The sequence below is a fragment of the Physeter macrocephalus genome, chromosome 17 (genome assembly GCF_002837175.3).
Source record: "Physeter macrocephalus isolate SW-GA chromosome 17, ASM283717v5, whole genome shotgun sequence".
Lineage (NCBI taxonomy): Eukaryota > Metazoa > Chordata > Mammalia > Artiodactyla > Physeteridae > Physeter > Physeter macrocephalus.
In genome coordinates, this window is record NC_041230.1 from 32574283 (window position 1) to 32587836 (window position 13554).

General features: G+C 37.7%; 1 protein-coding gene across 3 annotated transcripts in view; it reads right to left on the minus strand.

The window, feature by feature from the left end:
• The window catches only part of CDH8 (cadherin 8), a 382227-nt gene that overhangs the window by 110290 nt on the left and 258383 nt on the right, over positions 1-13554 (minus strand). For all 3 annotated transcript variants that reach the window (XM_028478220.1, XM_028478221.1, XM_028478223.1), the window contains one exon: positions 9463-9599. In XM_028478220.1, the coding sequence (XP_028334021.1) occupies positions 9463-9599 (137 nt within the window). The remainder of the gene's footprint in view (positions 1-9462; positions 9600-13554) is intronic.

Consider the following 13554-nt stretch of genomic DNA (forward strand, 5'->3'; position numbering starts at 1 on the left):
CAGCCACTATGGAGAACAATATGGAGGTTCCTTAAAAAACTACAAATAGAACTACCATATGACCCAGGAATCCCACTACTGGGCATATACCCTGAGAAAACCGTAATTCAAAAAGAGTAGGGCTTCCCTGGTGGCGCAGTGGTTGAGAATCCGCCTGCTGATGCAAGGGACACGGGTTCGTGCCCCAGTCCGGGAAGATCCCACATGCCGCGGAGCGGCTGGGTCCGTGAGCTATGGCCGCTGAGCCTGCGCGAACGGAGCCTGTCCTCCGCAATGGGAGAGGCCACAACAGAGAAAGGCTCGCGTACCATACACACACACACAAAAGAGTCATGTACCAAAATGTTCATTGCAGCTAAATACCGTATGCTAACACATATATATGGAATCTAAGTAAAAAAAAAAAAAAAAGGTCATGAAGAACCTAGGGGTAAGACGGGATGGAGAGCATGGACTTGAGGATATGGGGAGGGGGAAGGGTAGGCTGTGACAAAGTGAGAGAGTGGCATGGACATATATACACTACCAAACGTAGAATAGATAGCTAGTGGGAAGCAGCTGCATAGCACAGGGAGATCAGCCTGGTGCTTTGTGACCACCTAGAGGGGCGGGATAGGGAGGGCGGGAGGGAGGGAGACGCAAGAGGGAAGAGATATGGGAACATGTGTATATGTATAACTGATTCACTTTGTTAAAAAGCAGAAACTAGCACACCATTGTAAAGCAGTTATACTCCAATAAAGATGTTAAAAAAAAAAAAATCCAGAAAAGCCATTGTGCTATGTGCTTGTCTGCCCAAGACTTTTAAGAAAGAGCTAAGTGGGGTATATTAAAAGCAGAAATCCTTTCTACCAATTAATCAATGGTGTCTGTTTAGAGTCAGAAATCATCAGGTTAATATCTTGTGGTATTAATTCTTATTTCCTTTATTCATTCATTAACCCAGCAAATATGTACTGGGAGCCCAACTGTGCTAGGCTCCCAGGATAAAACAGTGATCAATAACAAAGCAATAATAAAATGTGTCATGAGAACAAGGACTTTACCAATTTCTCCCTTTAGAAATGTATTTTCAAGGAATTCCCTGGTAGCCCAGTTGTTAGGACTCGGCACTTTCACTGCTGTGGGCCCGGGTTTGATCATCCCTGGTCGTGGAACTAAGATCCCGGAAGTCACACGGCATGGCCAAAAAAAAAAAAAAGTATTTTCAAAACCTCAAGCAAATAAATGGGTATTACAAGCCTCAACCAGTCTCTTAAAGGCAAAGAGCATGGATCTTTTTCTCAAATAAGTAAGACGTGAGAGCAGAGAATTTTAAGTGTATCTGAGAAGAGGAATCTAGAAGGGAAGTACCTATGTGTGTAGAGGCTACAGATCCATATCATTCTTGGTCATATACACTGAGATTTAGCATCCCAGTGTGAAATTAATTTTTCAAAAAAAGAATGCCCATAATATTTGGAAATTCCAGCTCCTCCCATCAAGAGGTGACATTTGTTTCTCCACTCCTTAAACCTGCTCTTGGTAATGTGACTTGCTTTGACCAGTGGGATTTGCAAACTTGATGCAAATAGAGACTTGTCAAGTACTTGCTCCCCAGTCTTTTGCTGTTCCATGGAAGCCTGGGAGTAGCACCAAAGTAGCTGAGCTAGCCTATTAGAGGATGAGAGGCCATATGGAGCAGAGAAGAGGTGCTAACTAATGCCTAACTAGCCTGTCATATATACAATTGGTGCCAATATAGATCATCCAGCTCCAGACAAGCCACCAGCTGACCAGATAGACTAGTAAAACCAGTTCAGACCAAAAGAACCACTCAGCTGCTCCAGAGAACCACGAGAAATACATCTTTATCATTTTAAGTTTTGACACAGTCTGTTATGCAGCAGAAGTGAACCAATACAAATCAATGTCCGTATGACTATTTTGGTTCCCTTTATTCCTAAGCCCAAGTGGCTGGGAGAAAAAGGGAGATCTGAATGACAAATAGAATGTTTAGATAAAGGATATAAAGTTTATGTTTATGCAAGAGAGAGTAGGCACCAGGTTTGGTCTGGAGAAGGATAGAGAGGAGGGTGAGGAAGGAGGGGGGAGGGGCACTAGAGAGGGGAAAGAAGAAACGTTATTGAGTCCTTCCTATATGCCAGGCTCTATTTTATGCATTCTACCTGTATTACATCATTTAATTGTCATGATATAGCAACTGAGGCTAAAAGAGATTATGTGACTTATTCAAATCACACATAGAGCATATTTTCTGGCTCTGAAAATTTGACTTCATAGTTTGGTTTTACCTAGTAAGCACTACTGCTGTCTGAGAAAGCAGTGGTAACAGTAGCTGTGACCTTAGTTTGGGGTAAGAAGAAGGCTTTTAAGGTTGCCAAGCTGGCCAGGACTGACAAGAGGAAAGAAGGCCCTCCTTCTGAATACATATTTTTGTGGAAAATTATACCTCCCAACTCATCTTAGGATGATACGTCCTCAAAAACTCACAATTTGTATATCCTCAAAATAAAGCTGGGTGGTTTTACTTGATGACAAAAAGATTACTTTTAGGCATATCCTCTTTAATTATATAAAGTGATAAAATTAATGTTTACTTTATAATTATTGTTATGATAATTAACATTAGCATAAGCATTATTACCAGAAGTTTATTCTATGTTAGGAAAGATATTAGGATGTAAACATAGTCACTCCTTATCACACACCTCTAAAGGTGTTTCAATATATCCCCCATTTTATAAATAGGGAAACTAAGCCACAGAAAGAAGTAATTTACCAATGGAGTGAGTGTGACTGAATGAAAAAATTATGATTCCATCCAAGCAAAATGACTTATAAACTTGACCACTTAATTCACATGTTATTCTCTTTGACTTGTAGACTGATGTCTGCACTTTCTTCCCAAGTCCATGTGCTTCCTCTGTCCCCAGAGAAACCGTAGCTGAGGGTAAACCAACCTACTATCCTCCAATCTTTATAATCTCTTCACATATCTAGGACCTCCCCTACCTGCCCCCCACTTAATCTGGTACCCTCAGATCTGGAGATGACCATTTGCTATGACTGGTCAGTTTGCTACAACTTGCAGCTGAAAACCTTGAATTACTATTTGCTGCGTACTTCCTATCCTTTTATCTACAGTTGTCTACAGTAGGAGTTACTGTTAAGGATTTGAGGAGGGTGGATTATAAAGAGAGACCAGGGCAAGACATAGGGATGGAAGCCTCTTACCTTCTGCCTTTTTCTGGGTTAGGACTAAGGGGCTATTAGTCATAGTGACATCTTAAAGGAGTTCCTAGTTAAAATCTATTGATATAGCTCCAGTCTCAATCTGCAGGCTTTTTCTAAATATCAGTAGATTAGAACAAACGAGGAGTAAAGATGAAAGAGATGGAGAGGTGGTGGGAGGATATCGGTAGAAAGGATGCAGAACAAAGAGGAACTAAGGGAGAGATTCCCAAGTCAGTATTCAAGTAACTGGAGCAGCTGTACATGAAGTGGGCACTGTAGTGGTTAAAATAAATCTGGTGTGGGTTACCCACAAAAAGATATCCATGCGGGGCCTGTATCAGGCTTCTCCTTGAACTTGGAATGACACTCCCATTCTTCCCTGTAGGGAAATCTTATTTTGGATGCTGATCTCTTTCCCAGGAAACTGTAGCTTCCCCTTCACTTTCCCATAATTTATTTCCACTTCCCTCCATTATAATCTCTATTGTTAAGAATACTGATCTCTACCTTATAGCACCTGCATGCTATAGCGGGGAGGTAGTGGGGAGGTAGGGGGGAGGTAGGGAGATCTTGCTAGGAACTTGCCATGTGCCTATATTCCCAGACAGTCAGCCATAGTGCTACAGCTTCTCTGATATTTGGGAGCCCTTAACCACTCCTGCCCCTGCATTTTACTGTTCACCTCAGACTTTCATCATCCCTTCCCTTCTGTGAGAGTTTCTGAACTGGACAATAGCTTCTCTCCATCTGCTTCCACTCAATTCTATACAAGGGAATGATACTGATCTTAAAGAAACTCTAGTCCTGATTACGCCACAGGCAATAGATAGAGACACTGCATATTTTGAACGAGATCTTGATATAAAATCTGAAGTCCTTAATTCAATCAGGCTCTCCAAGAATATGCCTGCTTCATTTCGAGGGTTTTTATTTAGGCACAGGTCAATCCACCATGCCCAAACCAGGGACAAGAGGAAGGTCAGTGAACATATTGGCTGTGCAATGAAGAAACACAACTGCACCCAGCAGTAACACAGAGGTCACGACTACCAATTTTGTTGTTGTGGGGAGAAGGGGTAAAAGAAAATATAAACCAAATAAATAATTTAAAATTAAGCTGTTATTCAAAGCCTCAGGTTAGGGCTGTATTAACAAGAACATATACGATTTATTAATCAATTACTAAAGATTATAGATAGACTTTAAGCTAAAAGGTATAGTACCATCACTTTTAATTCAATTCTTACTACAAACTAAATTTAAAAGAACAATTATGATTCCCATTTCACAGGTGGGAAAACTGAGAGCAAGAGAGAGGAAATAATTTGTCCAAGGTTATATGGGCAAAATGTGGCCAACTCCATCCAACTCCAGGACCCAGAATTTCTCAAAACAATGAGCTCCCTATAAAGATGTGTTTTTCCTAAGTAGCCTGGGTTGGACAAAGCAATTATTCTGGCAGCTGGGCCCTATGTCAGGAAGAAACATTCCTTAAGTGCTATCAAACTAGTATGTCCCCTGGGAGATTTAACCATCATTAGTGAAAAGCTTCATTGACAATATTGTGTGCAGCCCACTGTACTGGGCTAGAGCAATGCATTATCACAAACTCAGAGATTAATTTAATGGGCAATTATATGCCTCCTGCTTTACAATACTTTCAGGTAACCACTAGTAGTATGCTTTCTGTAAATGCCAGTTGCCAGCTCTAGGGTACACAGCGTCAGCGGGATTCCCCACTTTCCATCCCACATCACCACTTTCTCTGGGAAGGACACTCTAAAGTTGGCATTCAATGCCTCTGAAATGCCCCTGCAGAGACTCTATTGTAAGCAAATTTTTCCCTTACTGTCCCCCAATATCCTTTATCTCTCTGACAGCTGAGCTTGTTACCCATGTCACTCTCTTAAGTAGGTCTCACTACACTGCCCAACCTAAAGGGATCTTGTGCATCATCTGACAAGCCTTAGCTCAAACCTCAGCTCAGTGAAATATCACCTATCACCACAGGAATAACACAAAATAGAGACCAAAACACACAAACAGAAGAACACGGCACCTTTTTCTGCCTTCCTTCAAAATATCATAATTATGTTTATAATATAAAATTATATTAATTATAATATAATTAAATTATAACATGAATCTGATGGGCAGGGTGGAGGGGAGGTGGGAGAACTTGCGAAAAGTGGATTCCTGAATGGCTGCCTTGAGTTTCTAATTCCATAGGTCCTAGGCAAACACCAGAACTCCGGTTTGAACAATAACCCAGGTGACTGGGATCAGCTGGGCGTGTCAAGTTCTCTGTGAACTTCATTGAAAAATGCTGTCCCCTAAAATGTTCCTCAGTTTCCTGATCTCGAAAATGGGAATAGAATTCCCATCTGAACAGTTCCAAAGGCTGGCTTTGTCCATTAGGCAATGTTCCTCCCCTGGGTTATAAACGTTAGAATAGGAGGGCCTGAGCAAATGCAGGCTTGTTCTTTCCTCCACTGCACTCTTGTCCCCGTACCAGCCTTCTGCTTTGCACAGAAGAACTATTTCATTCGCTTGTTTCAGGAAATGATGTGGCAGTGTCAGAAGCTCGATTTAAGCAGGAGGATGGAAGGAAAGAAGATATAGGAGAGGGTTCCCCCCAAAGAAGGCATCTAAGAGCATGTAATCTTCAGTTAAGCAACAAGGGTACCAATCTTGCCTCCACCCTTTGCTCTCTTGGAGACTCTGGGCAAGTTACTTAACCTCTGTCTGAGATTCCTTGACTGGAGAATGCATACAGAAATAGTACCTGTTTTCAAAGACTGATGTGAGTTAAATGCACTATAGGGATTACGTAATACTTTTTCAGTGTTTAGCTAAATTTACTTTAAGCCTTCACCACCATGGTACACAGCAGCCATGCAAAATAGTTTCAAGGGATGCTACTAGCAAAGCTACTTAGCAAAGATGTGCTATACAAGCCTAATCTCTTGTTAGCACTTGGGCATCTAACTGCCAGATCATGTAATGAGATGTGCCTGTTGATTGTGATGGCAAGTTAGATATATTACCACTGAAATTCTTGGGAAATATACACAGTGAAGCATCTCAGCCTTGGTTAAGTGAATCTGACACAAGAGGATAAAGGATGACATCTCCATTCTCATTAAGAGATAACAGATGGACTTTGCTAAAATCCATTTTTTAGCTTAATTTCATTTGCTTAAATCTTTTGTCTGAAGAGATGGTGATCTGAGAGTAATTTTAAATTGTTCTCCCTGGAATGAATATTTCTTTATCTTTATTAGAACCTCCCCCTGTGGGGTTCTATTGTCCTGGGTGGTTTTAAATATTCATCTCATCCAAATACAATAAATCTTCCTTTAATATTTTTTTCCAAGACATGGTCTGCGGATTTGGAAGATAAACAGTACATGGGCTAAATAATAAAACCAAGTGAAAACAAGTTTCTAAGCCATTTTCATAGTAATTCCAATATTTCTTAAGTTCTCTGTGATCTTATTTCAACTTCCTTTCATGATTTAGAAAAAAAAGATAACCTAATTTTACATTTAAGTTTCTAGAATTATGCCCACCTCAGCTTATATTTTACAGACTAAAATTAAAGTTCTCTTTTGTACTCTCAATCTTGTTGGTTTTAAGAAAGTTACATGCAAAAAGTCAAAAAAAAAGTTTAGTTTTCAAACTCTGAGTAAAAAAAAAAAAAGGTCAAAAAAGGATGTAATAAAAGGTGAGATAACTCCCACTGATGTCAACAGAATAATGTAAGTTTAGGTTGTATATTTTTAATTCTATAAGGTTCAAAGTAAAGCTGAGGGTTGTCATGTGGACAGAACCATTTCCTATTTGGTCTCTATGGAGCTAACTGTAACCTTGAATCTGGGACATACTTGAGTGATTTCTCTCAAGCCATGCAGAAAACTTTATCTGATCTATATTTCAATATTTTTTAATCAGTCATATGTTCATTGAAGGAGGTTTGTGGTCATACTTTTTCTCACACCATCAACATGGAGCTGCTTGTAATTCCCAACACTCCCAAGCACTTTCTTGCTCGCCTCTGTGTCATTCTTTATAGATTTATCAGCAGATTCCAACTCACACTTTTATATGCAGGGGCTTCCAAGTGCCATTAGAAGGAGAACTTCAAGAGGACCAGGGTTTTTGCTTATTTTGTTCACTGCTATATCCTCAGTCACTAAAACAGTGCTTGCCAAGTACCGAAGACTCCATAAATAATCATTAAGTGAATGAACAAATGAATGTCTTCCCTTACTTGGTTTGGTACCCTTGTCACCCTAGAATTAACAGCTCATTATCCCAAAGCATCTGCTTTTGTATCTGTCTTCCTTACTTGTCTGTGATTCCTTGCAAATGAGACTTTTGTTTCTGGATTGCCCCTGAAATATTTCCTAACCACCTATTCTGTGTATTCATTTCCTTTTACTCTTTACAGTGGAGTAGGTGGATTCTAATAATTAGGGCCTCCTTGATGAATATTTAAGTAAAGGCACCCATCTCATAAAAAAAGTGTCATAGATTAAGGCGAACTCAAGTAGGTTTTTATATTCAATATATGAGAAAATTCTTTTAAAAGTAATTATTGCCTACATACTTTAAAGAAAACCATGGTCCTTTAGAGCGTTTTTATATAGCCTCAAACCAATCTAAATAGATACAGTTTTTCTCAGAGGCTTAAGGTGATATACAGCTTCAACATTGTAAATTGTAAAAATTTCAATTTTTAAGACTTCTAATAAACCAAAGCCACCAAATGGGATGCTTTGTTTCCTTTATCCCTTAACGTTACAAGGGAAAACTATTGCCATAGTCACATACTGGAGAAGAAAATGGTACTTCTAATAAGGAAAAACACCAAAGTTTCCAAAGCTCTTTTTTCATTCCATATCAAGCAGGTTCTTTGCCTGCTTTGAGTTGCCAAAAGAAACATTCTTCACTCTTGAATCATCACTTTTTCACACCGTGGTTGTGTTTTGTTTTCTTTTGTTTTTAGTAAGACTCCATGGAAGACATTACCCCACATCTGAGAACAAGGAAAAACCATGCCCTTCATGAAGGTCTAGATTACGCTTCCTCTTACAGACAAATTTATCAACGTATCTCAGAGACATCAGCTGTGAAACCAGAGCAGATTTTAGAGAGCACAGAGCAGATCTTAGGGCTGATGTCCTTTACATATGTATGCCCACAAATCTTTCTTATTGTGAGTTTTTATTTCCTTATTCAGATTCCTTCTACCCTAATTCCCTCAAGAACGTAATGTCTCCCTTGAACTTTTGTAAACTGTGAAGTCCTCATCAGCTCCTTTATGGAAAAATAAAGTCAGGTAATCTGCAGAATGTCTTTTGCTTGGAAAGAAAATGAATATCACATCCCCTTTGCATGTTCTGTATAATAAAAAAACTGGTGAGACAGAGTGTGAGTTCTCATAGACAGAATAGCACTAAATTTCACCATATAGCTATTGTTTAGAGACTCAATTATAGTGTCATTAAGTGTAATCAAAGAAGCTGTGCTCATTAAAAATTGGCAGAAAGACTAACATGTGTTATTTTAACAACCCTGGAACCTCCTCTGAAAAAAAGGTTACATTTTCACATGTAATTTATGAAAAATTTTAGGTTGAAGATATAATTTTAAATAGTCCATGATTACTGTGTAAGACATATTAATTCTAAAAAACAAAACCAAAAAATCATCTATCATCTCATCTCCCCAAAATGATATGTATTGACAACGTAAATTCTCTTTCTGTATTTTCTGCATGTATATATGTATGTGTATATGCATGGTTTAAATATGTAATAGTTTCTATATCAAATATAATATATATGTTAGGGTCCACTTATTTAAATTATGGTATATAGTTCTTGAATTCTATTTTTTTAACCTACCCTTTCATACTAAATCTTTCCCCATATTTCAATATGCAAAACATTGTTTTTGATGGCTGAACAATGGATGTAGATATAAGAATACTTGGATAGAAGAATGTTTCCTTCCCACATATATTGCAACTCTTTGGTCATTTACCACAGTGTAAGTTATTTCATGTTGAGACGATGCATTCAAAGGCTCCTCAAGAACAATAAAATAAGTTCCAATGCCAAAGTATCTAATAGAAACTGGGACCACTTGTCATATGATCGCTAGGCATAAACTGAACCCAGCTACATAAGGAAGAAATTAACAAACCCAGGCACTTACTGATTTCGGTAGCAATGATTGTTATGTTGTGCCACACGCTTAATTCCCTGTCAAGCGGGGTTGCAAGCGTTATCTTCCCATCATCTGCATTAACGTTGAATTGTCTCTCCAGGTCAGTGTGCCGGTCGATGGAAAACCTACAAAACAGATATATTTGTAATCTACTTCAATGTTTATATGATCCATACATTCCACAGCAGACCTTTAGTAATCCTTAGAGAGCCATAGTTGCGAAGTCAAATGAATTGGGAAACACAATGGCATCATAATTTGTAAAACAAAATGACTGAATGCAGCATAAGAAACTTAATAATTATTGTCTAAGGAGTAATTAGCTACATATGCAACATGCAGGTCATAAACTGCCATCAGTTTCAATAGGTAACATCTTCAAAAATGGATGCTGATTAAGAGTTAATTGGACAATCCATCACATTTATTGGACAGCTTATGATAATTAGCAGTTGCCACAAAATACCATATAAAACAATGAACCCAAGCCCAAAGCAGGATGGCGCTAGCCAGCAAGTTATTTATGGCAGTTCAAAGGAAATGTGTGTGTAAAACTTGCATCTGATTACATGGTATGTATGTGTTACTGTCGTTGCTGCTGTTGGTTTGTTTTGTTTTCATTTTAAGTAAAATATATATTTAGTCTCCTATTTGTCCGTAGAAATCAGATGTTTACTGATTCTCTAGTAAAATTTTTTAAATTAGAATAGATATTTTAGCAGATTTACAACACACAATTTCATGAAATTTAAAACTTTAAATGGGCAGTAGTTCTTCTGTTGCGAAAACTCTTCCAGATAAGACAACATTAAGATGCTTTGTGTCTATGGCCAAGTGCTTCTCGGGAACACTAAGTATCAAGATTATACAGGGATTATTTTTTTCACAACATTAATATCCTTTTTATACACCAGTATCTGAGCTTTGGCAATGGAATGCCAAATACAAAAAGCTATATATATGTCTTAAGGAACACAAGGCATAATTAGAAATATCGGTCTATAAATAAGCAGTGAAATAAACTAAAACAGGATGGAACAGAGGCTCAAAGAAGGATACTGTAGACTAAATGTTTGTGTCTCCCCCAAAATTTATATGTTAAAATTCTAACTCCTAATGTGATGGTGTTTGGAAGTAAGGCCTTTAGGAGGTAGTTAGGGTTAGAATAGGTCATTAGAGTAGGGCCCTCCTGATGGGATTAATGACCTCATTTAAAAAAAAGAAAAAGAAGAAGAAGAAGAAGAAGGGGATATAGGCTCTCTCCCTGCTCTCTGCCAATGAGGATACAAGAAGAGAACCATTTGTAAACCAGAAAATGTGCCCTCACCATACACTGGATCTGCTGGTGCATTAATCTTGGACTTCCCAGCCTCTAGAACTGTGAGAAATACATTTTTGTTGTTTAATCCACCTAGTCTATGGTATTCTATATCTGTAGAAGGACAAACTAAGACCAAGGCCATGTACAATCCCATCTAGGAGGAAGGACTGAAGAAAACCTTCATGGTTGAGGTGACCTCCTAAGAAGTGCACGTGAAATCGATTTATTGGTACCCGTTAATGCTAAATATGAAACATGGTCCATGGCTATTTGGAGCTTAGGATATTTTATTTTTTACATGGTTTTTATGGACATTTATTCTATCATTAAGAATAAGACTATGTTATTATAACAAAATGAGAAAAAGATAAATTTCCCATAGTGTTCTATCTGTAGGTTTGTACTGTTAATATTTTAGTGGATTTCATTGCAAACATATATATGTATTTTATGTATATCTACTTATTTATGTGTATCTACTTATTTGTATCTATATCTACCTATAAAGAAGGATGGATAAATGGATGGGTAGATAGATGATAGGTAGACAGACATATAGGGATATGGATAACTCCTTCCTCCTTTTAGCTATTTCTTTTTCATTAGAAAGGATATTTATATCGCTTATACCAGATGCAAATACCAAGAAAAAAGGCATTTCTGTGAATTTTCCCCAACAAACACAAGCATCACTAAACATTCTGGAATAATATTAAAAAACACTTAATTTTATTGACAATAGCTTATTACTGAATTCCTTGGTAAAAACATGTACCATGAAATTATAGTTCCTGGTACAGTAAAGACTTAGATAGATATAAAGAAAACTAAGACACTGACATGCATCTATACACCAGGAATTTACAAACCAACCCCATGCCTAACCCCCAGGATGATTAGAGAAATTCAGAAAGGATTTAAGAACCCAGAGGCATATCTGAATTAACAGTGCTTGCAAAATAATCCTGGGCATGAGAAAGTAAGTGTTCATTGCAAAACATTTGAATCTGTTGTATTACAGGAAAAAAAAAGACTAAAAACCCTTTTCTTGGGGAACAATGATTGATTGTTGATTAGACCAATGAAGTTCCAAGTTTAACTGTAAAATAACTGAAAAGACATGGGTTTTGCTCCAGATATCATGAACACTGTCTCTTAAAAGAGCTAAGACATATCCAGAGGATTGATTATCACTATCTGCATCATATTCATAAATAAACTTTGCAGGCATTGCTGGGTTCTAGTAATTTTATTAAATTTATCTCACTGCTGATATTTCACACACTCATGCATCTACCAGTTTCCCAGAGGCCACAGTAAATGAAAATCAGTCTAATCGCTGATACTCATGAATCCCAAATCTGAAACACACTCTATGGCTATTTGATTGCTGTCCAGTAAATGCCTAAAACTTCTGGCCTAGAAGCAGCACTGGGAACAATGACAGGGTTTTGGAAGTTGGCATTTTTTTAAAAAAATGCTGTTTGTTTAATCCCTTATTTAAAACTATATTATGCAGGGACTTCCCTGGTGGTCCAATGGTTAAGACTTCGCCTTCCAGTGCAGGGGGTGCGGGTTTGATCGATCCCTGGTCAGGGAGCTAAGATCCCACATGCCTCCCAGCCAAGAAAATAAAACAAAAGCAATATTGTAACAAACTCAATAAAAACTTTAAAAATGGTCCGCATCAAAAAAATTTTTTTTAAAACCTGTATCATGCAGACCTCAAATTTGGAATAAATTATATCTCTATTATTTATACATTGCTGTTTCTGGGATAATTAACAATTCATTGAGCCTCAGTTTCTTCACTGGTCAAACATGAAGTACTCAGATCCCAGGTCTGGTTGTGAAGATTAAAAATAAAGCATAAATCAGTCTCTGGTGCTTAGTAGGTGCTGAAGATATGTTCATCATCAAGTCACCATAATCATCATGTCCCATTAAATGAAACTTTATAAACTTCCCTACTTGGAAGGTGGTGGAGAAGGCCCCTTTCTTAATAGTTTATAAATAGCATAAACCTGGAAAAACATTTGGGTGTTATTTAACTCCCATCACTCTAACAGAGGCAGGGATATTTTTCTCATTTTTTAAAGATCCAGTTCATGACAGACTTTATGGGGTGAGTCATAAGAATTTATAAAATAGGCTATAAATACAACCCTTTAGTAAGATCAGAGGTAAGAATGTCATAATATTATGAGATTACACAATGGGAGGAACTTGGGGAAAACAATGACTTAGTTTAAAATTCAGTTTAAAGTCTACCTCAACTATTTCAAGAAGCCTCTTGCTCCCTTTGTAGACACTTCACACATTTTATTGCCTAATAGACTTTATAGTAAAGGCTGCCAAGAGCCTTTGCTGAACTGTTCAAAAATCCAGACTAAACATAGTTAATAAGCATGCATTAGACACCAAACGTATACCAAGCACAGTGCTAGATGCCTTTGCTTTCTTGCATCCTTCTCTCCTTGGTTTCTTGTAGAATGAATAAAAGAAAAATCACTCTTACACAGGTGTGACTTAGTTGTGTTATTAATCTCTCTGTACCTTTGTTACCTAATCTGTAAAATGGGAATTATAATAGGTTTTGTGAGATTTAAACGAGGTAATACCTATAAAGCACTTATTGCAGTGCCTGGCATGTAATAAGTGCTCAGGAAATATCTATTGAAAATTTTTAATGTTGTCATTACTTATCTGGAAACAGTAGGTTTCTACTGACAATTCCCAGGCCCCTCCCTCTTCAGGAG